We start from the raw sequence: 26,560 nt of genomic DNA on the forward strand, positions 1-26,560 counted from the left end.
TATAGCCACTAGTGACCATAGGTGTGGAAGTGGTGTTAAACCCTTTCCTTTAGTAACTGGGGTATTTCCTCTGGGATCCCGGCTATGAGAAATGTAGGCGGGGTTTTATTTTCCTAGGTTCCCAGTACTGAGGTGAGGTTCCTCAACAAGAAAAAGGGGCAGTTTTAATTTCAGGTGACGTGTGTGAAAGCGGTTTACGTTGGGCCTGGATCAGTGAGAACTCAAGAAAGTTTCACATCTCTTAACCTCAGTCCCTTCCTCCAAACCTTAATTCCTCTAATCAACTTTAGACCCCGCCCCTTCTGGGCCCGCCTCCTTCAGCCTGCAGGATTGGCTCTTCCTCCATTTCCGGCTTCTGGGACCACCCCACCCCCACCCCCCCACGGCGCCTACGGTTTCCGGTGTCATGGCGGCCGGAGGTCCCGGCAGTCGGTGAGGCGGCTGCAGGCCCCTCCCTGCGGAGCCGCTGGTCCGGCAGGCGGAGATGTGACCGCGGGCCCTGCCGGCCTGCCCTGGGCGCGTCGCGTCAGCTCCGTGTCAGCGCCCTCAGTCCGCACCGATGGCGGGATCCGGCTGCGCGTGGGGCGCGGAGCCGCCGCGGTTTCTGGAAGCCTTCGGGCGGCTGTGGCAGGTACAGAGCCGCCTGGGTAGCGGCTCCTCGGCCTCGGTGTATCGTGTGCGCTGCTGCGGCACACCCGGCTCGCCCCCCGGCGCTCTGAAGCAGTTCTTACCGCCGGGCACCACCGGGGCTGCGGCCTCGGCCGCCGAGTACGGTTTCCGCAAAGAGAGGGCGGCGCTGGAGCAGTTGCAGGGTCACAGGAACATCGGTAATTGCCACTGTCTCCCTTCTCGTCTTGCCCAGGTCCCAGTCCAAGCATGCACTCCCTCTCGCAGCCTGGCGTTCCGTCTTCCGTCTTTTAGGCTGGACAAGTGGGTCTGGCCCTGTCCTTATCACCCGGTCCAGGGCCCTTTCCCGTCCCCCTTTCACTCTGCAATACGGTGGAGTTGGTGGTCTGCTTTGCCCGTAGTAGATGCTCAATAAATTCTGTTTTGATTCAGTTCTCGTTGCAGAATGCCGCACCTATTAGCACAGAGAATCATCTTCTTTAGTGAAAGGAGGCATATCTTTACTAGATTGTAATGTCTTATACGGAAATTGTTTAATCTTTGCACACCAGTGAAAAATGGGAAATATTTCTAGTACTTGTGACGTCAATGCTAATAACCCATATAGGTGTTACTTGATACATATTTAGTATGGATTTGGGAGAAATGACTCCCAAATTTTACATAGTAGTCCTTATGGAAGTGTGAAAATTATACCTGTGCACTTTATACTTTTACCCAGGTAAGACCATGTTTCATGATTCAGATATTCGGAATGTAAGATATGTAATGGTTACTGATGATTGATATATGAAAACAGTTTTCATTGTTACTATACCAACAGAGAGCTTATAATTAGTAACGGCTTTGGTTAGTAAAGAAATGTCTTATTTCCTGGCAAGCATGATCCATATTTAATTTGAAGGTGACCTTTTTAACATTACCATTTGGAGAAGAAATTCTTAACACTAGTGTTGCTTTTTTTTTTTTTCCTTTTCTTTTTTAAGGGTTGCTAAATGGTGTATATAACCCGAGTATTTAAGACGGAAATTTTTTGCAGGCCTAAGGAGTTGTTGAATCTCTACAAGATGAGGTTACGGTGCCATCTTGAAAGTCTCAATCTCTCCTTTTAATATTTAGATTATAGAGTGCTATTTTGGATCAAGAAACAATCTTCAGTTTTGATTTTGCATGTTGTGACGTTTGCCGTAAGAGTACTTAGTATTTGGATTTTTCTTTTGATCATTTTTGCTTGGCACCCTAAGTGCCTATTCACCCATCCCTGAGTGCCTGGGAAACACAATTTGAATTATTGTGCCATGTTTAATATCTTTGAATTGTAATCCGCTGTTGAAGGTCGTCTTATTTTATTAAAGTAACCCAGTTGCCCAAAAATCTTACTCATGGGAAAAATAAATTACAGTGGCTTGCTTGCTCATCAAAGTTATCCTTATCTAGACTACCCCAAATTTGTATTTACTTTAATGGTCACTTACTCGGAGTCTGGTTTTTAAAGTATTATAATTCGTTTCTTTTTCTAGTGACTTTATATGGAGTCTTTACAATCCACTTCTCTCCAAATGTGCCATCACGCTGTCTGTTGCTTGAACTCCTGGATGTCAGTGTTTCGGAATTGCTTTTATATTCCAGTCACCAGGGTTGTTCCATGTGGATGATACAGCATTGTGCAAGAGATGTTCTAGAGGCCCTTGCTTTTCTTCATCATGAGGGTTATGTCCATGCAGACCTCAAACCACGTAATATATTGTGGAGTGCCGAGAATGAATGTTTTAAACTCATTGACTTTGGACTTAGCTTCAAAGAGGGCAATCAGGTAAGACATACTTTCTCTCCCCACCCCCTCAATGGTTTAAACAAAATATTTTTAAATAACAGAGGTGATTTAGTAGAGACTTAAGAGATATTTCTGTGTAAAATACTGAAGTGCCTGGGGATGAAGCAAATAAAAAGAATTTCATTGCCATAATCATTAAAAAGGGATATATGTTTGGGTCAGGTAGTGGGAGCTAGTACAAGAGGGCTGTGGAATTATTAAAAGTACTTTACCTACATAGAAGACTTTTTTTTCTTTGAGCATTTGGTTAATTGCTGAATTACTGTTACTGGTGTCTTCAATGTTGGGACTCTGTCTAATGGCAGAACTCATGTGACAGTTCTGGCAAATGCTCCATTCTCCATGGTTTATCAGCTCTTTGCAGAGTGTCCTTCTTTATCAGCAGTGTCTGACAGGCAAGAGAGTATCTAAAGAAATGAGCAGTTGTATGGAAAGTGTACAGCTTGCCTTTGAGAACTCCCCAGTTAATGAACCAAAGCATTGTGGTAGCCAAGGACTCAAAATTTTGACATTCAGTTTGGTAGTGGCTCATTGCGCTTTCAGAGAGGTAAATACACTGGTTGGATGGAAAGTGGGCAGTTTTTGATTGGTTATAATATTTACTCATCTTCTTTAGGATGTAAAGTACATTCAGACAGACGGGTATCGGGCTCCGGAAGCAGAACTGCAGAATTGCTTGGCCCAGGCTGGCCTGCAGAGTGATACAGAATGTACCTCAGCTGTTGATCTGTGGAGCCTAGGAATCATTTTACTGGAAATGTTCTCAGGAATGAAACTGAAACATACAGTCAGATCTCAGGAATGGAAGGTAAACTGCACCACTGTTTTGCTTTGGGGTCCTTAATCCCAATGTAAGAGTACTCAGTTTATAGTGATTCTCTTTGAGGACGCTGATCGCTTCATCTCCTCCATATTCCTCTTACTGCATTCATGTTACCTTCAATGCTATTCCTCACTCCCGTAGCTACAGATGTGCTAGTGAGCATTGCATGCTCACTGTTTTTAGCTGAGGCCTGGCATGTCGTAAGTGCTTGAATGAATGCATTTCCCCAAAGAAGCAAAAGGGATTTGTTTAGTAATGTAGTATTCTAAAATATTACTAATACAGTACTACTCTATGAGGATTGTTAGAATGGATATTGGTTATTCTTTTACAAATGAAAACTTGGAGGCACAGATGTGTAAAACCACTAGCTCCAGATAGTACAACTGGATGTTCTAGACCTGGGCCCCCAATTCTGTCCCTCCTACTCAGAAGTTCAGTGTTCTGTCCACAGTTCCACTCTGCTTCGTGTTTATTTGTATTCTATATGTGAACTATCCTGAGAAAGTGCTGCTAATAACATTGTTTCTTTGGGAACATGGGTTCTAAGTTCCAAACCTTTGACATAGGAATTAACCTTTCGCATATTCATGAGTTAGGAATTAACTACATTACGTTTTCCAACATATTGGGGCTTTAATGTTGTGATGATATCAGTATCCTTTAGGTTAGAGGTTTGATAAACAGTACAATATTTAAGAATTATTATTGGTTTTGATATTAAACAAGTATTTTTTGAGCATCTAATGCATAGTGTGTGGCCATTATACCATACAGAGTTTTATTTCTTTTAAACCCCTAGTCATCTATACCTGGTGAAGCAGTTCTTGGAAGGAATACTTTAATAGCCTAGTGGGTGTACCTAATGCTTACTTTTGGCAAAAAAACTACTGCCATGTGAGTAAAACCAATATCATTCTTTATCATTAGTACCCCAAACAGTCCGTTGTTCTTTCCCTAGTGCTAATATAGATAAACGGATCAATTTTCTACATTTAGCTTTGACTAACTTTGAGCTCTTTGGACTATTTCTTCTTGAGCCAGAGCCAATCAGAACTAGATCACATTTGGGCATTTTTTTGGTGAAATTTAGAGGCATGATGTGTACTAAAGCAATCCCCATTATTTGTCTCCTAGATATAAGCATCATTATTCTGTATTTTATCACTTTGTATAGAGGCAAAATTGCCGAGTATGAGCATAGGCTCTGAAGTTAAACCTCTAGGGTTTATATCTTCCCCCACCTCTAAGTTATTTATTTAGGTTTACTAAGCGATGGTTTACTTTCTGTAAAATGAGGATAACAGTGTTGAGGTTAAAAGAGAAATGATACCTAGTTCCTAGCATAGCGTGTGGCCTGTGGTATTAGGTGATTATGATGGTATCGGGTCTTTTTACTCATGTACATACTTCCACAGTACTCAGGGAGAAAATGTTATGTTCCACAAGGATTTAAGGTATGAATAATGTGACAGATGCAAGTTTTAAATACTGTCCTGGTTTCTCTTTGATAGTTTATTTTATTTCTGTCTGAAAACCAATTGAAGACTCATCATGAAGACACTGACTCACCTAGCACACATTTACTTTCTCATTTTGCATTAAACTGCATTTCTGTGTGGTTGCTTTGGTATTTGTTTCTTTATTCATTCATCTAGTAAGTGTTCTAGTAAGAGTGTCAGGTACTGAGAATGTAGAAAAAATGTTCCTCTTCTCTAGAAGTTTTATAATAACGTACCAGGGCTTCCCTGGTGGCGCAGTGGTTGAGAATCTGCCTGCTAATGCAGGGCACACGGGTTCAAGCCCTGGTCTGGGAAGATCCCACATGCCGCGGAGCAACTGGGCCCGTGAGCCACAACTACTGAGCCTGTGCGTTTGGAGCCTGTGCTCTGCAATAAAAGAGGCCACGATAGTGAGAGGCCCGCGCACCGCGATGAAGAGTGGCCCCCACTCGCCACAACTAGAGAAAGCCCTCATGCAGAAACGAAGACTCAACACAGCCAAAAATAAATAAATAAATAAATAAATAATTCTTTAAAAAAAAAAAAAAATGTACCAATCTCCTTCATTAAGATTGTAAGCTCTTAGAAGAGAGTGTTTTCTGTTGCATTTAATTTACCAAACGTTCAGTGCTGTGTGTCCAGTACTCAGTAAATACAGACTGAACTGAATAACCAAAGGAAGACTTTTCTCCGTCTTTTTAGGCAAACAGTTCTGCTATTATTGATCACATATTTGCCAGTAAAGCAGTGGTGAATGCCGCAATTCCCGCCTATCACCTAAGAGACCTTATCAAAAGGTATGTTACGTGTACTTTAAACTGGCTTTTTTTTCTGAATGGATTTATATTATTATTTCTGGTTTGCTTAATCATGTAGAGCTTTTCCTTCCTTAGAATCAAAAATCTTTAGATATTCTATACAGGCTAGCTTCTAATAAGAAAGCAATCAAGTTGTTTTACTAAATTTATTTTCAAGGGAGTGTTCTTTTTTCCTGGTGAGCACCAGGCATTAGGCTCTTCCTAGCAGTTACTCAGTGGAAGATACATGATGGGTCACTGTACCTGGGGCCTTTCGTCGCTCTGGCAGTTCTATATATGATAGAGAATAGGCGTTTACTAACTAAAGACTAAGTTTACTTTGGACTACCAAATAAAAGTTTCAAGTAAAGTAATTATATATTATACTTTAAATAATTACCATTGAAAATGCTGGGCACAGATACAGTGTTGTTTTTTTTTTTAATTTTTAAATTGTTTTTTAATATAAAAATAATTCCTGTCTTTAAAAATGTGGTGACATAAAATAGACTTTCTTTGAATTGACAAAACATGATTTCCGACAAATGGTTTAATTAAAAGGATGTGTACCCTATTCTTAAATTTTCTCCAAACTGGTTTTTAAAGCTTCATTAAAACTGCTCATTAGTCCACTCCTTCTACCCAGGAATGTTTGTTTCTCAGAGTAAACTTAACGGCCATTCAGATTTGGTGGCAACTTAGTCATGCCCTTATGATAGTCGTTGTCAAACTTATTTGAGAAAGCTGGTCCACGTGACTCCTGGGCCAGGTGTTGCTCCGGAGGGTGTTCTGATTAGCGTCAGTTATTGTAAGTGAAGGTGTCTGTTTTTATCTGGCATGATTGATTGTTTTATAAATCTTGGTGTCTAAGGAAATGACACTGCGGTTTTTGATCAGAGATAATTAATATTACACATGTGTATATAATGAAATGAGTCAGGCGGTTATGGAGCTTTTTGCTTCAAGTATACAGATGGAGTGTTTTGATTTCACCCAGTTTCCCCTAGTGGTAACATCTTATGAAACTAGTACAATATCAAAACCAGGAAATTGACATTACAGTCCATGGAACTCAGATGTCACCAGTTTTACTTGCAGTTATTTGTGTGTGTGTGTGTGTGTGTGTGTGTGTGTGTGTGTCTTACAAATTACAGTAGTTTTAAATAGCTGTTAGTATCTGATTGATACTAGATACTAAATGTTGCATTTTACATTGAAAAGAGGCAGTGTAAAATTATATAACAGATTCTAGGATAGAAGTCAAATTATGTAATGGATTCTGGGATAGACTTAAAAGTCTAAGTTCTACCATTGACCTTGTTATTTAAGCTTGAAGGGTTTGGTTTTATTTTGTTTTTAATAATACCTTTTTTTCCCCTTTTTTCTATAAGTAATACTAGATTTGGAAGCTATAGAAAATTGTGACAAGAAAAATAAAAATTATAAACTCATTTTCTACTGTTAGCACTTCGGTGTATTTCTTTTCAGTATTTTTCTTCATATTTTGTTGTGTGTGCGTGCAAATTATTCGAACCTTTTTTTTTTATTGTAGACTAGAACATAGATACTGAAAACAAATGTGTAGCTTAGTGAATGCTTAGGAATACTGTTGTATCCACTATTCAGGTTGAGAATTAGAAATTTACCAGCTACTCCTGAAGTCCTCTGCATACCCTATCCCAATCTCAAGCCCCTTCTTCCTCCCTAAAAGTAACCGCTACCCTGACTTTCATGGTTATTACTTCCTTGTTTTCATTATAGTTTTATTACCTAAGTGTGCATCCCTAAACACTATGGTTAAGTGTTGCCCTTCTATTAAAAAAAAACAAATCCCTTTTAAGTTTCATTTACTCTAAAAGGTCCCTTTCCATCTCCTACTCTCCCTTTTCCTTTGTTTATTTGTTGAACAGCCTGGGTTGTTGACTCAGTATAGTTGTCCACAGTCTGAATTTTACAGATTGTGTTATTGTAGTATAGTCTAACATATTTCCCTATTTTCTGTAAATTGGTAGTTGTATATTTGTATCTAGAGGGTTTTTTTTTTCCAGACTATAGATGGTATTCTGTTTTTTTATGTCAGCACATAATGTGGCCATCTCCATTTTATGTGTTAAGAACTGTTAATACTCAGTGCCTAGATCCATGACTTTGTTAGGGGTTGTAGAATGGTGATGTTCTTATTATGTCATTTTCTCTTCATTTAGTTAAGACGAAATAAATGCTTGATTCTCTTGCCTTGTTTTCATAATGAATTGATTCCCTGTATCTTCCAAAGCAGACCATCCCCTTTTTGAAAGGTCAAAGTATCATTATTAACTAGTGAATTTAAATATATTTGGTATATTTCAATCCATTGCAGTTCTTATCCTAATTGAAGCTGAAATTATCCCATCTTTGATGAATGTGAGCCTCTGCAAGTTGGTTTTGGCAGACCTTATTATCTGTAATAGTTTCATTTTTATCTGGTGTGGTAAGATGTTCCTAGTTCAAAGTATATATTTCCTGCCCCAGACCTGGAAGTAGCATTTCTCCAAGAAGCCTGGTTTCTTTTAGTAGGAAATGGTATTTTAAAAACCACAATCTGGGTATTAGGAATACTCATTGCTACTGGGGTGGTCATTGTTTCAAGGCCTATTAAGTGGACAGAGTTCATACTGACGTTTCCAATTTAAATTCAGAACCACAGTGTTTTTACTTCTTCTGTTTTACATCTCTTTCTCTTTTCTTTTATGTCAGGAATTCTGGTTCTTAAGGACAAAGAGAATGCCAGATTAGAATATTTCATAATTACTCATTTGCTTCATTCCACATTACACTAAAACAGTCTCAATAATAGTGGTATAGTAAGATCACTGAAAACAGTTGTTTTTGCATATGCTTTTCCCATTCTTCCCTCATTTGAAAAATAGTTATATCTGCATTGTCAGATTATATAGCCATTACATGCTATTTTCAAACACTCTCATTTAATCTCAGTTCTTTGTGTAACTAGATACTTAATGTTCATCACTGATCCTTGTGTTGATGTCTCTCTAGTCATTTTAGTTTACTGAAGCTTGTTCTCTTGATCATAGGATTAATATTCTCTGAGTTCTTGCATGTTTTTTTCTTTTAACATTTTTTTAAAAATACTGTTTTATTTATTTTTTAATTTATTTGTTTTATTTATTTATTTTTGGCTGCGTTGGGTCTTCGTTGCTGCATGTGGTCTTTCTCTATTTGCGGAGAGCAGGGACTGCTCATTGCGGTGGCTTCTCTTGTTGTGGAGCACAGGCTTTAGGCGCGTGGGCTTCAGTAGTTGTGGCGCATGGGCTTAGTTGCTCCACGGCATGTGGGATCTTCCCGGACCAGGGATCGAACACGTGTCTCCTGCATTGGCAGGCAGATTCTTAACCTCTGTGCCACCAGGGAAGTCCCTTGCATATTAATAATAGTTAAACTGTGCTTATTATACTTGAAAGTCTGTTTACCTGGGTATAAAAATCCTTAGCAGACACTTTTCTTGAGTGTCTTAAATTACACTTGACCCTTGAACAACATGGGTTTGAACTGCAAGAGTCCATTTATACATGAATTTTTTTCAGTAGTAAATAGTATGTAACTACATGATCTGCAGTTGGTTGAATCTGCGGCTGCAGTACCGTGGATACAGAGGAACTGTGAATATGGAGGGCCAGCTATAAGTTATATGGATTTTACACTGTGGGGAGGGGGCGTGCCCCTAACCCTGGAGTTGTTCAAGGGTCAACTGTACTCTGTTTTCTTCTAGCATATAGTGTTGCTGTTGAAAACAGCGTGTTGATGACACTCTGTATTAAAAGTCACTTGGTCTTTTGGCCTAGATGCCCTGAGGATTTCATCTTTTTCTTAAAAGTCTAGTGATTTTACCAGAATAATAGATTTTGATTTTTCTAGGGTCTATAGTCTCAGGAAATATGTAGTTTCAGATCTTTTTGTTTGTTTTATGAAGGTATTCTTAAGTTACAGTTTTTAGTATTTGTTCCCTTGCTTTGGTTTTTTCCTTCAGGCACTCCCATTCTATATATATTAGATTTTCTTTGACTCTATTCAGTATTATCACTTTCTTTTGAATCTTTTTTTATTTCATTTTTTTTTTATTTAAAAATTTTTTCTCCTTTCTGCCTTGTTTGTCTTTAAGACATTATCTCTTGTGTTTATTCATCCTTATGTCTCTTCTAGCTTAAGCTTATTTTATGAAATTATTTTTTCCTTTTGTTTCTCCTGAGTTCTGTTACCTGATTTTTGAAATTTTCTAATTTGATTTATGTTACTCTTTCATATCTTGTATCTTTGTAAAAAATGCCTTTAGCTCATTTGAAATGGTAGGTTATAGTGTTCGTCTGTGTTGTGGTCATGTCTTTCTTGCATGCATTCGTTGTCTGACGGCAGTTATTTTGCAATTCTCTTTTCTTGTATAGTAACTTTGTTATAATACTTTTTATATGGTTCATTTTTATATGAAATTCATTTTCCTTAACTTACAGAAGAAGGTGTAGCTTTTCTAACTACACAGGGCTCCTTCTTCTGTTGTTTTGTGTAATTTTTTTTGAAAAAGTGTTTTTTTTCTTTTCCTGAGATCTCCTGGCTCTTCCCCTTCCCTACTTTTTTCCTGGTGTCTTTGTCTCTTTCTCTCTCAATTTATTTACCCCATCAATGTGGATTCTCTTCCCAAGATTTCTTTTCTTTGCAGGACTCTGCCCTGGAAGGGAGCTTCAGCTGGTTGGTTTTGAGAGGTTCTAGTGTCTAGATTACTTCAGCCCCCTCAGGTCTTACAGAGGACCCCTTGCATTCACTTGGAATTAGAATGTATAACCCCTGGTAGTTTCAGCTGCTTTTCTCAGATTGGCTAACTGTGCTTTCCAGTGAATACCTGTTGGTTCTTTGGGATTATTTTTTTCTCTGGTTCATCAGATTAACTGTTATTTTTGTCTGCTTCCTTCTACATACATGCCAATGTGGTGCAAGTCCTACTGCTATTGATGGTTTCTCCCTAGCCTCTTGTATTTTGTAGTCTAGTGGGGTTACCTACTTTTGTTAGAGATGTTGTCCATAGATTTTTGATTTTGCTATCAAGTTGCTTTATTATTAGGGGGATTTGACAAGGCTCAAAAGTCATCTCACCTCTTTTTGTTTTTTTTAAATTGGATTACCCTAAATCTATGTCTAGCTGTTTTTCACTTAGTGTTACAGAGTGTGGATCACTTTCCCATGTTGTATTTATTAATCAAAAAGATTTTAAATTAAAATATAATATTATGTCTTAGGTATATATAATAATTTATTAAACTATTTTCTCATAAATAGCATTTATTTTTTTGTAGATGAATGATTCAGTAAGTCATGCTAATATGATTAATGCTGTGGTGAACATTTAGACGTTTTTATTTTCTTTAATGGTTGCATTTTCAAAAGATCTGACAAATTGTAAAGATACCTATTTGTGTGTTTTAGCATGCTTCATGATGATCCAAGCAGAAGAATTCCTGCTGAAATGGCATTGTGCAGCCCATTCTTTAGCATTCCTTTTGGTAAGTTGTATACGTCTTTATTTTTTTCTTGGTTATTTTACAATCAAATAAGACATCAGAACTAATTTATATTCCCAAGCTCCTTTGCCTGATAGTCATCAATTTGTTTGGGAGAGTTTACATTTAACCATGTTATAATGAATTTAACAGCCCCTCATATTGAAGATTTGGTGATGCTTCCTACTCCAGTGCTAAGACTGCTGAATGTGCTGGATGATGATTATCTTGAGAATGAAGAGGAATATGAAGGTCAGCGTTGCCTAAATTATATTTTAATGTGTCTTTCCTAACTGTGTGGAACAGTCATACCAATTCGTGAGATTCTCATATTTTACTAATTTATATAGTGAGGATATTGAACTATATGATCTCTAAAGTACTCTTTTCGATTCCTGCTGTAGATTGAATGTGTCCCCCACCAAATTCATATGACAAAGCCCTAATCCCCAGTGTGATAGTATTTAGAGTTGGAGACTTTAGGAAGTAATAGGGTTAGATTAGGTCGTAAAGGTGGGGCCCTCATGATGGAATTAATGCCCTTTAAAAAAGAAGAGACAGGAGAGGTGTCTCTCTCCTCCCTCTCTTTTTCTCTGTCTCTGCCATGTGAGTATACAGCAAGAAGGCAGCTGTCTACACCAGGCAACAAATCTGCCTGCACCTTGATGTTGGAGTTCCAGGCTTCAGAACTATGAGAAATAAATGTCTGTTGTTTAAGCCACTCAGTCTGTGGCATTTTGTTATAGCAGTTTGAGTACACTAAAAACAATTCCTAAGGTCCTTTCAACTCTTTTACATCTCATAGGTCTTTACAAAATTAGTAAAGAAGGCTATCTTTCCCAGCAACTTCTTTCTCCCTGTCTATTCTAGTCCTGCCCTAATCTTTCACTTCTCCTTTTAGCTCTCTTTTTTTGCTTTTAATAATTCATTCACTCAAGACATATTTACTGAGTATATACTTGCCACTGTGGAATTATTTCCTGTCTTTAGTGTGATAGGGGAGACAGTTATATAAACAATTATAGTTTTGATAAATCTGAAGGTGGGGTAATGTACTGAGGCAGAGGAGGGGTATTTAACTCAATCTGAGTGATGCATGAATGGGCATCTCTACAGAGGTAATATCTGAGAATTGCTTGGCTAAAAGTTGAGGGGTTGAGCTAAAAGTAGCTGAAAGACATAGAGATGAGAGAAAGTGTGACATGTTCAGAGAACAGCAAATTGTTTGGTATGGCTGTATCTTGGGATATTTACTGGGGAACAGTCAGTTAAAGCTAAAGAGGTAGCCAGAATACAGATATCTAATAGACTTGTTTGCTGTGTTTAAGAATTTGGACTTTAATTCCAGAGGTAGTAATATTGGAATATAAAATATACAAGAGAACTTTGCGTCAGGGGTAGAATAGTCCCTGGCTTCTGAGAAGTACTCAATAAATATTTGTTCTTTGTTAAATGCAATAAAGAGCCATTAAAATTTAAACTAGGAGAGTGATATAGTCAAACTTGTGTTTAATAAGAGCATTCTGGAAGCAGAGTGGTGAATGGACTAAAAAGCAGGACCAAACATAAAAATATCAGTTGCTTAGTATTGAACATTTTCTTTGTGGAAAATTAAACCATTACAGATGAAGCTAATTTTACCATACTGTCTCTTGTAAGGGTAAATCAGCTTTGTATAGTTATCTGACAAATGAAACAAACATAATTTCTTTGAATCTGTGACAGTTGTAGGAATCTCCAGTCTCTACTTTTTAGGATGCCTTTTTATCTGAAAGAATAGTCTTGCCCTCAGCATTGTTTTAATCAGGTCCTTATGGTACAGTAGTTGTAAATAATCTCGGCATCTAATTCAAATTACTACTTAAGTCCTTTAAGTCTGTCTACCTACTGTACTTAATTCTGTCTCCTCCTAATAATTTTTATTGCTGTAAAACTCAAGCTTGGACTTTCTTGAATAAACGTTAGGGTAGACTATACCTACTCTTTTCTGTGTATATTGCTATGTAACACCTTTTTTCTACTTCTAAATACACTGAGCATTGAAATGTTTAAATGTTGCTATTAAATCTTACTGTTTAAGAGTCTTATGTGAACTAAAGTGCAACAGACTATATCGTACCATTAAATGCCTTGTTAGTTCTAATTAGCAAGGTCATCTTCAGATAACACTAGTTTTAGGTAAGTTTGCCTTGCTAGAAATCATAAGTGTTAGGACAGCTGTCTTGTAATCTTGATGGTGGTGGGGAAGAAGTTAGATTCAAACCTTCCACTTTAGACCAAAATAAATTGCAAATCATATAGAGGTTAGAGTTTAAAGCAAAACAAAGAAGTAAGGGCGGGGGTAAAACAGGGAAAAAAGAAAAAGAAAGGAGGGAAGGAAGGAAGGATGGAAGAAGAGCAGGCAGGAAGGAGAGAATAAAGGAAAAACAATATAACTAAAAAATCATGGGAGATTAAAAATATATATATTCTTGGAGTGGGGAAGGCCTTTTACTAGTCTGGCACGAAACTCCGTAGAGGTTAAATTTAAATTCAACAAATTTTACCTTGCATAAACCACCAAAGACAAAATATTTACAGCTCTTATCACAGAAAGAACCCCTATAATTCAAGCCAGTAGATTATGGGTAGAGGATACAAATAGACAATTTATATGAAAGGATGTACAATGTATCTCACACACATATTTCATTCTCATTTATTGAAATGTTAATACCATACTATGATATCTTCGTTACCTATTACATTGACAGTGAAGAAAATATATGAAAACCCTCCTGTGAGTGAGGTACAGGAAAACATATTCTCATACAACACTGGAGAGAGTTTAAGTTGGTGAACCTTTATGAAAGGCAAATTGGTAACTCCAACAATTACAAATTCATATCAATTTTGACCTAGCAATTCCATTTCTAGAAAGTTAATTTAGAAATACACAAGTGAAATGAGATATGTACAAGTTTATCTATTACAGTATTATTTATAATGGCAAAAAGCTTGGGAATAGTTTAATTATTCGGCAGTAGGACACATTAGACAATTTATCAACCATGTATAGAGTGAAATACTACACAGTCATAAAAACAAATGAGAAAATTTCATGTAATGATATTGAAAGATCTAAAAATGTAATGTTAATTTTAAAAAAGCAAGATTGGAACTTTTTACTTAAAGCATATATGATCATGTTTGCTTGTATAAGCTTATAAGATTTATGGAAGGATACAGAAGAAACTGATAATGTTTATTGTCTTCAGGGAGAGGAACAGAATGACATTTTGGAAAGTGGGAAGGAGACTAGTTTTTTGGATTTTGAATCACTTGAATGTATTAACTATTCAAAACAAATTAAAATATAAAAAGAAAATTATTAAATGCATTGAATTTATATTGTTCTTAACTTAAGCTTAATTTTAGAAGTTATAGAAAATGACCTCATTACTTAGATATGGATTCCTGAATTCTTTAATTTAAAATATGAAAATAATGAATGCTCGTTAATTACATCTGATTACTGTTGTGTTTATTAATAACCAGATGTTGTAGAAGATGTAAAAGAGGAGTGTCAAAAATATGGACCAGTGGTGTCTCTGCTTGTTCCAAAAGAAAATCCTGGCAGGGGACAAGTAAGTGAATATTTTCATAATTCCAGAATGATTCAGAGGTTATTAAAATCCTGTACAAAATGTTTTAATTTTGTAGAAAGATGTACACAGAATGTTGCTAGGGATTATGAATTTTGCATTATGGCTGTTTTTATTTTCTTGTACTTTTCACTTTTTCCAAAAGTTCTATAATATGCATGTACTTTTTTATCAGTTAAAATTTGTTTTTTTAAAATATTAACCTACTTTTGAGCCATTATATACAGGCCAGCTGAATCATATGCTAATTTAGGTCAGGGTCAGCTACAGAAATACTTGGCCCAATTTTGTTCTAATTAAGTACAGTTAGGAAACCATTTAGGTTGGATTCTGATTGTAATAGAATTATCAGTGATAATTTAAACAAGGAAAATACACTGGACTGAGAATCCTGAAAGCTGAGTTCCAGTTTCAACTTGACTAGCTTTGTGATGAACCGTAGTTTTTTCATCTATAAAGTGTATAGGCTAAAACTATGATCACAGTTTCTAAAGAAAACTCTGTATCCTAAATTAAATCTTTCTTTTATCTGTAGTTTTTTTTTATTTTTCAGAAAACAGAATATTGTTTTACTCTGAGTGTTTCTCAGCCTCAACGCCACTAACATTGAGCTGGATAATTCTTTGTTGGGGGAGCTGTCATGTACATTATAGGGTGTTTAGCAGCATCCCTGGCCTCTACTCACTAGATGCCCTCCCTCCACCCTCCTCCTCAGTTGTGACACCAAAAATGTCTCTAGACAGTGCCAAGTGTCCCCTGGTGGGTGAAATCACCTCTGGTTGTAGATTTTGTTTTTCATGGTTCAATATTATGAAAATTCTTGGCAACTGAAAAAAAAAACAAAAGAAATCTCACTCTAGTCTTAGTGAAAAGTTATTATTGCCAGTCTAGTAATAATGGCACTTACCTCATTCAGTGTCAGGAACATACTGAATACATCATTGCTGCTTATTTATTCAACCAGTATTTATTGAGCATCTGTTACTTTCTAGGCACTGGGATACAACAGTGATCAAAACACAAAAGAATATATAGTGAAAAGTGCTATGGGGAAAAAGAGATTGGAGAAGAGATTTAAAGGGTGGATTGCAGTTTTAAATAGGCAGGTGAGGAAGGACTAGTGGATTACACTTGAGTCAAAATTTGAAGGACGTAAGGAGGAGAATTCCAGCAAAGAGAACAGCAAGTTCCAAGGCCCTGAGTATGCCTGGTAGGTTTGAGGAGGTCAGTGTGGCTATGCAGAGAGAGAAAAATGGGGAGTAGTGGGAGATTAGCTCAAGGAAGTATGGGAGTGTAAGGGACAGATCAAGTAGAGTGAGCCTTGTAGGCCTTTGGGATAACATTGGCTTTTACTCTGAATCAGAAGGGAAGGTATTGGAAGATTTTGAATTGAGGACTAATGTGATCTGACTCGTTACTAATCTGAGTGGTCAAAATAGAATGGGAAACACAGCATAGAGAAGCAGGGGGAGTATTTTCAGGGGAGAAGTATCCATCTTTAAGATGATATGAAAAAAATCAGTCTTTATGAGCAAGAAGACATTTGCTTTATCACCAAAAGAAATAAGAAGCTTCTACTGACATTCACTGGAGAGTGAAAGCAACTTTTGATAAACTCTTAGAATCACAGATTTAACTTCCTTGGGTTATTGAAAATGTCTGTTGCCTAGTTGGTAAAGCCAGTTTGACTATTTCAGTTCAAATTAACATGTTATTTTTTTTAAGGAATATTAAAAAAATACTGGGAAGTAGACTATGGGATGCATCTTACAATTATAAAAAGTAGTCAAGATTAAAATGATAGAGCTCTAATATAATTATTTAATTACATAGTAAGTTATAAAATATGTTTCCTCTTTATTTAGTTCAGAATGATGTAATGTGTAAAATTATAGGTTATCTATGAAGCAAGGAATCTTATAGAAAGCTTGGTATTCCTTCTATAAGTGCATGTCTACTCATTTATTGAACTTTGGTATATGGATTTTGGAGTAATTATGAATCAAATTTAAAAAATCAGAAAGAGCTTCATTTTTGTCACTGGACATCATCTAATCTTCCTTTTGTATTTAGTGAAAAAGTATATATTGCTTGAAACTACAGCTAAGCACATTTATTCTGGTAAGAAAAGGAGATATAAAATACTAAGTATATCTAAGGTGAAAAAATGAGCATCAGTTTTTAGCACTGGATGGTCTCTACTTTGTGTTCAAGAGTAATGCATATTTTGTTGTGGTCATCCATGTACAATGCTTGGTGTCAGTCTATTTATCTCTTGTAAAAATAAAATACAGTGTGTGTGTGTGAAAAAAAAAAAAGAGTAATGCATAGCTTAAAATGTCATAGAATGGAAGAGACGAAATCAGTTCTGCTTGTCCCTTTTGCAGTAAATATGAATTCAGAAAATCCCATCACAGGCCAAAATATCCTAGGTCTAATGTCACACATCATCCTTAACAGAAATATTTGCATGAGACAGGGAGTGACCAGTCATAGGCAGGGCATGGAGCTTTGTTTATCAATGAAGAAATAGTCCATTAAAAAAAGTACTGTATTTGAAATTGCTTCTTTTTATGCCCTGAAGGTTTTTATGACCTTTGGTAATAACTTTGCTTCGTCAGCTGGGAAAAGGGCTCCTATGAAAGGGGAAATGAAAAGGGATAACCTGCCTGAACTTCTAGGTAGATCCAGTTTTAGGAAAAGGTACAAATGAAAGTTAAGAATCTGGAAATTGATGTCCTTAAAACTGTCTATTCTTGCTTCCACTTTGAAAGTCTCTGAGTGTCCTAGGATGCTCGCACCTCAGTTTGGAGAATATTGATGTAACAAATGAGGCATACAACTGAGGAGGGAAGGCAGTTCTTTTCCTGGCTCACATATTTACGGGTAACTGAGGACAAGTCATTTCAAGTCATGTCACCTCCCTGTAACTTTTGCTTTAGATCATCAAAAAGAACTAATAAATTATTATGCTATTTCGTTTACCTATGGGAAAGGAAATTACCTAGTTTTAAACCTCTTCCTCACTATAGTTGCGGCTTCTGCAAATCTTCTTTGAGACACTGTCGAAATGTCGTTGTTCTCTGGGCTGTTCAGCCCTGTCTTCAGCAAGTGTCTAGCACTGTTCAGCACTCCTTTATGAACTTGACAAAAGGGTGTATGTTTTGATGGAATTTTTCGGAATTGAAATGAGTTCTAAGGAAGTATTCTAAACTTTGCTGTTCAAAAATGTGGTCCATGGGCCAGCAGCACTGGCATCACCTGGAAGTCTGTTTAGAAATAAAGAGACTCGGGCCCCACCTTAGATCTGCTGAAGTAGAATCTGCATTGTAACAAGGTCCCCAAGTGATTCATATATATATACATATATATATGTGAGTGTGTGTGTGTATATATATATACACACACACACACACACACACACACACACACACACACACACACACACACATATATGTATACACACACACACATTAAAGTTGGAGAAGCACTGTTCTAAAACAATTTTGATAAAAATGAAGTTACTTTGTTTTCTCTGTCCCCTTACAGGTCTTTGTTGAGTATGCAAATGCTGGTGATTCCAAAGCTGCTCAGAAATTACTGACTGGAAGGATGTTTGATGGGAAGTTTGTTGTGGCTACATTTTACCCACTGAGTGCCTACAAGAGGGGATATCTGTATCAAACTTTGCTTTAATCAGTAACCTAAGGACTATTTCCTGTTTCTCCTCTTCTATTTCCTGGGTTATTGTATTCTACATCTGAATGCAGAAGTACCCCCTTATCATTTTAAGGGAATACTTTGTATATTTATTCAGTCCTACCGATGTGCAGCCCTTGCTCAAGCAGTGACTGCATTGCAAACATTTGGCACTGAGTAGGACAAGACCTCTCAGCTATACATTGAGGGGGTTTAGAGCATCCATGTGGGCAACCTTTTTTTGTGCAGTAGGGCAAGTGCTGCTCTCCAGTATGTAACCTAAAAAGATATTAACTCTTTCATGTGATCATGAAGCGAGGATGAATAATATCATGTTGTAGTGAATATTATTAACAAATTTGTTAGAGTTGGTGACATCACTTACAGATTATTCCTTTATGTTGTCAGAGGGGTCTTCCTTATTGATATCTGTAGTTGGCACTGGATGCTCTCAGTAATGTTAAGTACTTGTTAAGCAGCAATTCCCTACTGTGTTCTTAACACTGAGTTATGAATTTTTTTAAAGGAGTACGGTAGTACTGAATATTCCTTTAAAGAAACTGCAGTGAGCCTATCTACATTTTTTTTTTAATTAAGGCTTTTAAAATAGAAAGCTAATGCTTGATCTTGCACAATTTTTATGTCCAGTATGTATGCTCGAGTGAGTGTGCAGGTGTGAAAGATTAGAGAAAATTTGAGTAGCTTTCTTTATAGTGTGAATCTTGTGAGTTAATACAGTCTATGCCCATCTCTTCCCTACCTGTTTAATATCTGTAAGATTTAGGATACAAGTTTTTTGGGAGTTGGTCTGTCTGATAGAATGAAATGAGAAAATAGTTCATTCCTGAGAGGCCCAGAACACACAAGTCTAAACTGGGTTACATTGAAACTCTCTTAAAGTGAGAAAACTCTTTTAAAAGTTTTGGTACACATAAATTGCCCCTTCTATCAGTCTGCTTTAGACCCTGCATTAGCTCATCTGTTTTGAACTGAATCTTCTAGGATCACTGTAAAATTTCTCAAGGTAGAGTTCTGTCTACTATGATGGAAAATTGATGTGGGTCAAAGAGAAAGAATTAGTTGTTCAGTGAAGGGAAAAGGAAAAAAAAAATAGGCAAAGGGCGCATAGTCAAGGATTCTTTCTTTCTTTCTCTCTCTCACCTCCCTCCCACTCCTTCTTTTCCTCTTCCCCCATTCTTTATCTGTATCCTTAGCTGAAGAGACGTTAGAGGAAGGCATCCTAGGTGGTCAGGTGATCTGACTTCTGATTACAAGGAAGTTAAGAAAGGTGTAGCTATAATAAGGTGGAAATAGAAAAGAAGAAAAACTTATGAAGAATTCTTAAAAAGATTCATAGCAGTCTAATGTGTCCCCCAATAGAGGAAACTAGTATTCGTGAGTTCACGGGCACAGGTTGACTACATGGTTTTAGGAATTATAATTATGGATTCCTCCCACTTTACAGTAGATTGTCTTCAAAGGTTTAAATCTTAGGAAACCTTTATAAAGCACTGATTATACAAAAAAAGAAAAGTATACAGGTTATGAATTTTTTGTTTTCTTAACTAAATGAAAATTTTATTTATTTATTTATTTTCCTAAGGAAAAAGCTTTTATACCTTTCCCTGCTGGAAGCCTCCTCATATAGTCTTTCCTTGTGTGTGCCATGCAGGTTATTGAGAGCCCAATTAAGAATTTACGTCTTAGAGGATGAATTACTTTACCCTGTTGAGACAATTACCATTTGATATTTAACTGTTATTCACAGTTACCTAATTATTCAGGACTCTCCTTAATATTTGTTATGAAGCCAAATTTGGTATAATGAATTGCCAAAAGATCTGTGGCGTGGCACCCAAGGGAGAACTGTAGAGTAAGCTTCTAATACGTGCCCTTAGAAGGAAGAGCTATTATTTTTCATTATGGCCTTTTCAGAGGTTGATTAGCTGGTTTGGTTTCAAATAAAAATGCAAGAGAGTATTGTGGAGACCAAAGCTTTCCTAAAACATAAATGTTTGTATGGTAGCAGCTTCCATGGTGATTAAAAACACCAGGTCTTTCCATACATACTGATGAACACAGAATGCAAATGAATTCTTTTTAAGGGCAAGTAGTCTAGGTTAGCACATATACCTTTCTCATTCTCCCTCCCCCAACTATCACCAAAAAGAAAAATCCTTACAAATAAACTGCAGGTAGGCTTCTAAGCTTAATTTTGCAGTATGCTGCTAACATCTTGATGCTGAATTTCACAGCATTCTCTGATCGTCTTCTTATTGCGGATGTATTCATGCGTATATGTAGTGTTTAACACTGTAGAATTTTATTACAGAAGATGCTAACTAGATTTTAAGGGAGCTGAGGGAATAATTGATGAGCCTAAGTAACCATGCATCGAATTAAGTATTTTATATTTAAGCCACAAAATTGAATGGAGGTGCCTCCTTTGATTTAAATTATTTTATAGCTCTTAGCCCATTACTACCAAAGATGACATTTGCAGATTCTCCCTCCCTCTTCTGATATTATAAGAAATTTAATCTTGTTATCTTTTTTAAACCTGAACCAAATATTGAATGATGCAATTTTCATGATCCTTTAGGATGAAATATATACACAAAGATTTTGATTCCTTGAAGTTTTAAAGACAGAAGTTTTCTTTTTGAGAGGTAGGGTAAACATGTGAGGGTTCACGTCACTTAACCCCTACCATTTTGGGAAAATTTTATCTCAGGTAGTTTTTCTTTCCCTAAATTAATATCTGTGCTTCCTTCCCTCTTGCCTTCCAGTTTCTTTATTATTCCATGGTATTTTCATGGTACATTTTTGTCCCAAAAAAGGCATGTAAATTGATAATTCTATAGGAAATCTTTGGTTCTTTGGAAACATACTTGGAGGAGGTGGCTACTTGGCTACTTTCAAAGCTTTAATGCTGTATTTAGAGAAGAATAAGTAGAGTTGGACACCTCAGTGAAAGATAGCACTGCTAAAAGAAACTATTTGCTGCATTTTAAAGGAGTAACAAAATGAGCCTCTTGGAATAAGAGATTGCATTTATTATTACTGAATGTCTTCCTTGTTTTGTGGCCATCAGTATAGAAACTCTTTAGAGAAAAATTCCCTCTCTGCTTTGCCTTGAGCCAATACTAGGCTTCTTTTAGAACAAAACCATAAATATAGTTTTACTCATCCTTCTCCTTGTTTTCATTGAGACAAGTATTGCCTTCTTTTTGGTATTCCAGCTGCTAAATAAAGAGGGCTGAGCTATATTAAATTAACCTTTTAAAAAAATCTCTCAATTCTTATTTAACTTGCCTTCTAGATTCATATTGCTTATACTTATATTTTAACCTTTGAGCAAATTTATTATAAGGAATGCTGCCCAAAAGAGTGCTGCCATGTAAAGGAAGTTGAAGAAACTATGAGCATAAGGTTTGTTTCTGTCTTAGTACACTGGGCTTTCACCCTGGTAAGGGAATCAGTTACCTTTATGGAATGAGTTACAGTCAGAGTTACAATACTCAGATGCTGTTTTATGGCTCATTTGAGTTATTCCTCAAATGCAGGTAACTGTCATTTTGGCATCATTATCTTTTTAGGCTTTATTCTGACCTTATAAAATTAGGCCTATCTTATATAATTTCTACTATTAGTTATACTTGGCAGCATGACATTTTATTTTTTATAGTTTAATGAAAATCAGCACCATAGTAACTGATGATAATTATAATAACATAGTTACTGGGTGAGGGAGTGGGGGAGACACTCAGTAACTACGTGTTTTACCTGGACTTTTATGCAAAGGTACGTGCTAGGTGGCTTTATTCAGATAAGTGTACAGATGGAATTGCATCATGACTTTTAGTCTGATGGATGTGTAGACAGTCAAAGATTTAAGCAAGTGCCTTGTGTTTCCTGGAAAATATTAAAACTCATTTGGGTGAAAGCTTCCCAAATGATGATAATTATTGCTCCTTTGCCTTTTCCTTGGAATAACTTTTGGATTGAGTCACTTAATATAAAACTCCAAAATTGCCTGGGTTTGCCTTTTTTTTAATATGTGTAAAACTATTCATATTTGATTTTTTTCCCCCAATATTACATATAATGGAAAGCCAGAGTTATCTGGCAGAATCAATTCTTCCTTGGATCTAGTTCCATTTTTAATATTAGGTTCCTTCTTCAAATCTTATTACTCTAGCTCTGATAAAATTTATTTATTTCTTGTCAAGTGTGGTCACAATACAGACCAGCCTTTGGTCACAATTAGCTCAAAAGAATTTCCATTTCTTCTTAAGGTGCTCAATAAATCACCTTTACTTTGAGATGTTAGCCTTTTCAGGTTAGTATTACTTTCTAGCTTTCTCAATGAATATAAGACTGTTGAATCTCTATGATACGGAATTCATCTGAGCCTCTTATGGTATATTTGGGTAAGTTATATTTTCTTAGTTATAGAGGAATATGGATGTTTTAGTTTTTGAAGTACCCCAAATTTTAAAGATTTTGTTTTGTTTTAGGTTAGCTTCTTCTCTACCTGATACCACAGGGTATATCATGTTTGTTATCTTAGCCACCTCCTCCTCTCCAGTGTCTTTCACTGCTTTTTAAATTCACACAGTGAATGACCAATAGATTTACACAGTGACGTGTGATTGACAAGTACTTATGGATATTTGAGAAGGTAAACAATTTTAACTATTTTTGCTGCAATTTTATAGGAGAAATGGGCTGTAAAAGAAATATCTATAAACCAGAGAGCATTTAGGAAATTGTTTATTTTATAGGTGGTCATGAAGGTGATCTTCAGGATATAAGATATATAGTTTACACAATCTTTGTTTTCCTGATATGAAGTTTTTATTCATTTTCCTACAAGTCAGCACTTTTGTTGTCCCTTATACTGTTTAGAAGGATTAATGTTTTATTTGCTTGATTTGTGCTTTTCAGAGAGTTGTCATAATCATGGCAGTTATGTTTGTGACACCATAAATGCTGGAATTCATGGGAAATTTATCAAATGATTGCCTGAGTGTTATTTCCCACTACATAGAGTAACTGTCACAATATCCTAAAGAAAACTGATTTTTTTTTTGAAAGTCATGTATGTTTTATGACCTAGCTTTGTGGTATTTTAATTTAAAAACAAAGAGAAGCTTTGTGTCTTATTTTGCCTTATATGACCATTGATCCTTGTTGTGTTGTGCAGAAAAGAGCTTCTTTTGTTATACTACTTTGTATAATGAAAATAAGTCACATTCTGAAGGAAAAAACCCCAAAACTGGAATTGTCAAAATTTTTGTTCCTTTTTGGGAAACCCTTATGTAAGCATCAGGGCTATTTGTTATCATAAACTCTTGATTGTCAGCAAGAGAATTATTCATAGTCACTTCTATCCCAGGTTGGAATTGCCTTCCCCTTCTAAGCTCTCTCCTTAATAGTATTCATGATGTCAGGACAATGAGTGTGTAAAAGCAAATGTAGTGAGGTGTTCTAAATCACACATCCAAAATCATGCATTTATGGACTCAAAAATCTTTTCAGTTATTTGAATTATCTATAGCTATATTATTTTATTAGCATGAGTTGTCAGAAGTCTGCCAAATTTAAGAGTAAAGAAGAGAAAGATAAATAATAAAAATAGAGAGACGAGGGGAAGAAAATAGCTTCCTTATTGGTGTTATTAATTGTTCATATAGTTTATGACCTAAAAATGATATTTATTTTTAAAAATCCAGGTTTGGTACCTGTAACATAGAAATGTTGCCATTTCTACACATTCCTCATCATTGTTTCCCCAGAAAATTATTTTAAGAGTGTATGAGATCAGACTAAATATCCATATTCAGTTTGGTCTAATTTTTAAAAATAAATATTTAAGTTAAACTCCATCTTTTGTGTATTTGGTATACATCAACACTTACGCAAATCAAGGATCAGAAAGAAACGGGATTAGCCATCTCCTTATTTCCCTTTGCACAGTGGGTACAGTGGGTGGCATTAGTATTGCACTAGCTGCAGTGTTATAGCACCTTATGAAGTAAGTAGTGTTTATTATAATAAAAAAAAAGTTAAGCTGCATCTCTGTAGAATATTTACTTTGCAGAGTGTAAATCTGTCATATCTTTTTCCAGCAGGATTTAACTCCTTCATTCTTAATTTTTTTGAAAAAAAAACTTCAGTAATTTAACATTCCTTTATATCCTCTTAACAGTGGCAAATCTGGGGTAGAAGGGATTATTTTTCCCCCAAAGGGCTCCATCTTTGTCATCTTTTGGTCACTCTTTGAAATCCAGTTATGATTAATAGATTTTTAACAGTTTATGGCTTCCCATATCAGCACTGGAGTGGCTGGTTGTGAATATTAAAACCTACTACTATTTTCCCTCAATAACATGTAATTGCTATGTTTTTGATTAGAAGGTATGGTTAGAAAAAATGTGAACGATCACTTAAACCAAAGCCAGTTATAAGGAGTATTCTCTCCTGTTGGTTTACCTTCACCTCAGAACTACAAGAATATTACAGTACATAGTGAATAGTTGTCTGTAACATTTCTACCAGTTGTTTCAGTAGCGTATTTGTCTTGGCATTTCTTGGCACTATGGTTCTCTGTTCTTGGTGATGTCTTATTATTTTGTGATTTTTTTTTTTTAATAACTAAGTGGGACTATAAATGTAGATGTGTATCAGTACCAAGAAGTTCTTTTCTCAAATCCCTATATTTCTGATTTCAAGTCTTTTAAACCTGTTTTTTCTTGCTGAGTAGTAAAGAACTTTTATTTTCCACTTTCCTATATACCTAAAAAGTATGGACACTGCGTTTCAATTAATTGTACTGCATATAGTTTTTTGCTGAAAACTTTATCTGTAAACACAATTGCCTTGTTCAGTTTTGTTGTAAACTGACTTACCATAAGATGCACTGTTGATATGCTTTCTGATGTGTGTTTGTTTGATAAGGGTGATAAAATAAAGCTTAAAAATAAAGGAATTGCTTTTTTATTTCAAATATTTCTGTATTTAGTATAAATATTCAAGTTTAGATAACAGGTAAGTACACTTATTTTATGATTTAATTTTTACTGAGAGCTACCATTGAAAAATTTCCATGTAGCTTCATTCATTCATTTCTAAAGAACGTGATTTTTCATCTTTGAAAATAGTACATCAAACTGACAATACTGAAACATAATTTTTTATTTTGGAATAAATGTTCTTGATAATGTAGAAACAGCCTTATCTCAGGAAAAGAACCAGAATTGATAGTTGGGAGACTTTGTGTTCTAATCGTGGTTCTTTTATCAAGTTGGATGACTTTAATCAAGTGACTTAATTTCTGACAACAGTGTGAGATAGTAGGTTCAGCCATCAGTTGTGGAGCGTCTCCTAGATGATGGTACTATTTTAGATAGTTTATGTCATGTTTAATGTTCCCTTTTACATATGATAACTGAGGCCCAAATAGGTTAAATAAACTTGCCCAACATTTCCTGTGACTTAGAGGTGGTAATCATATACTGGTCTCTCTAGGAGTGGCATGTTTTTTAGGAAGTCTATGGCTGTTCTGTATGATGAATTCAAGGGAAAGAGACTGCCGAGAGGGGTACCCTAAGAGACTGTTTTTTAAGAGCTCAGAGTTGAGAAAATGAATGTTTAAATCAGTAATTCTCACAGTCAGCATATAACAGTATCACCTGGGAGGGCTTGTCAAAATACAGATTGCGGGACCCCCACCTCTAAAGTTTATAACTGTAGTTCTTGCTGGGTCTGAGAATTTGCACTTCTAGCAAGTTCTCAGATTATGCTGTTGCTGCTGGTCTGGAGACCGTACTTTGAGAAGCACTGGTCTAAACAAAGGACTTGGGCTGTAGGATTGAAAAGCTAGACCAGATTTGAGCTACTTGGGAATCATTCTCAATCCCTCCTTCTCCCTGATAGTTGCAGTAAAACTAGTAACTAATTGAGCACTTATTCTGTGCCAGGCACTGTGCTAAATGCTTTTTGTGCATTATCATTTTTTCCCCCACACTAAATCCTTAATCACAAGCCTATGAGGAAGGTACTGGTATTCACTTCATTTTATGG

General features: G+C 36.1%; 1 protein-coding gene across 1 annotated transcript; it reads left to right on the plus strand.

Moving 5' to 3' along the window:
- The first annotated feature begins 398 nt into the window (after positions 1-398).
- On the plus strand, positions 399-25,445 carry UHMK1 (U2AF homology motif kinase 1). Its single transcript, XM_068541166.1, has 8 exons — positions 399-827; positions 2,148-2,440; positions 3,078-3,269; positions 5,489-5,583; positions 11,056-11,132; positions 11,283-11,381; positions 14,667-14,755; positions 18,323-25,445. Exons 1-8 carry the CDS (start codon positions 560-562, stop codon positions 18,467-18,469), a joined length of 1,260 nt encoding a protein of 419 aa, XP_068397267.1. The 5' UTR covers positions 399-559; the 3' UTR covers positions 18,470-25,445.
- Positions 25,446-26,560: the final 1,115 nt, after the last annotated feature.

The sequence above is a fragment of the Eschrichtius robustus genome, chromosome 3 (assembly GCF_028021215.1).
Source record: "Eschrichtius robustus isolate mEscRob2 chromosome 3, mEscRob2.pri, whole genome shotgun sequence".
Classification (NCBI taxonomy): Eukaryota; Metazoa; Chordata; class Mammalia; order Artiodactyla; family Eschrichtiidae; genus Eschrichtius; species Eschrichtius robustus.

Excerpts from the sequence above, each read along its gene's own strand:
- UHMK1 (XM_068541166.1), top strand. The coding sequence starts at position 560 with ATGGCGGGATCCGGCTGCGCGTGGGGCGCGGAGCCGCCGCGGTTTCTG. Across the intron at positions 828-2,147 it reads GCAGGGTCACAGGAACATCG|TGACTTTATATGGAGTCTTT; the intron begins GTAATTGCCACT and ends TTCTTTTTCTAG. Across the intron at positions 11,382-14,666 it reads GAATGAAGAGGAATATGAAG|ATGTTGTAGAAGATGTAAAA; the intron begins GTCAGCGTTGCC and ends ATTAATAACCAG.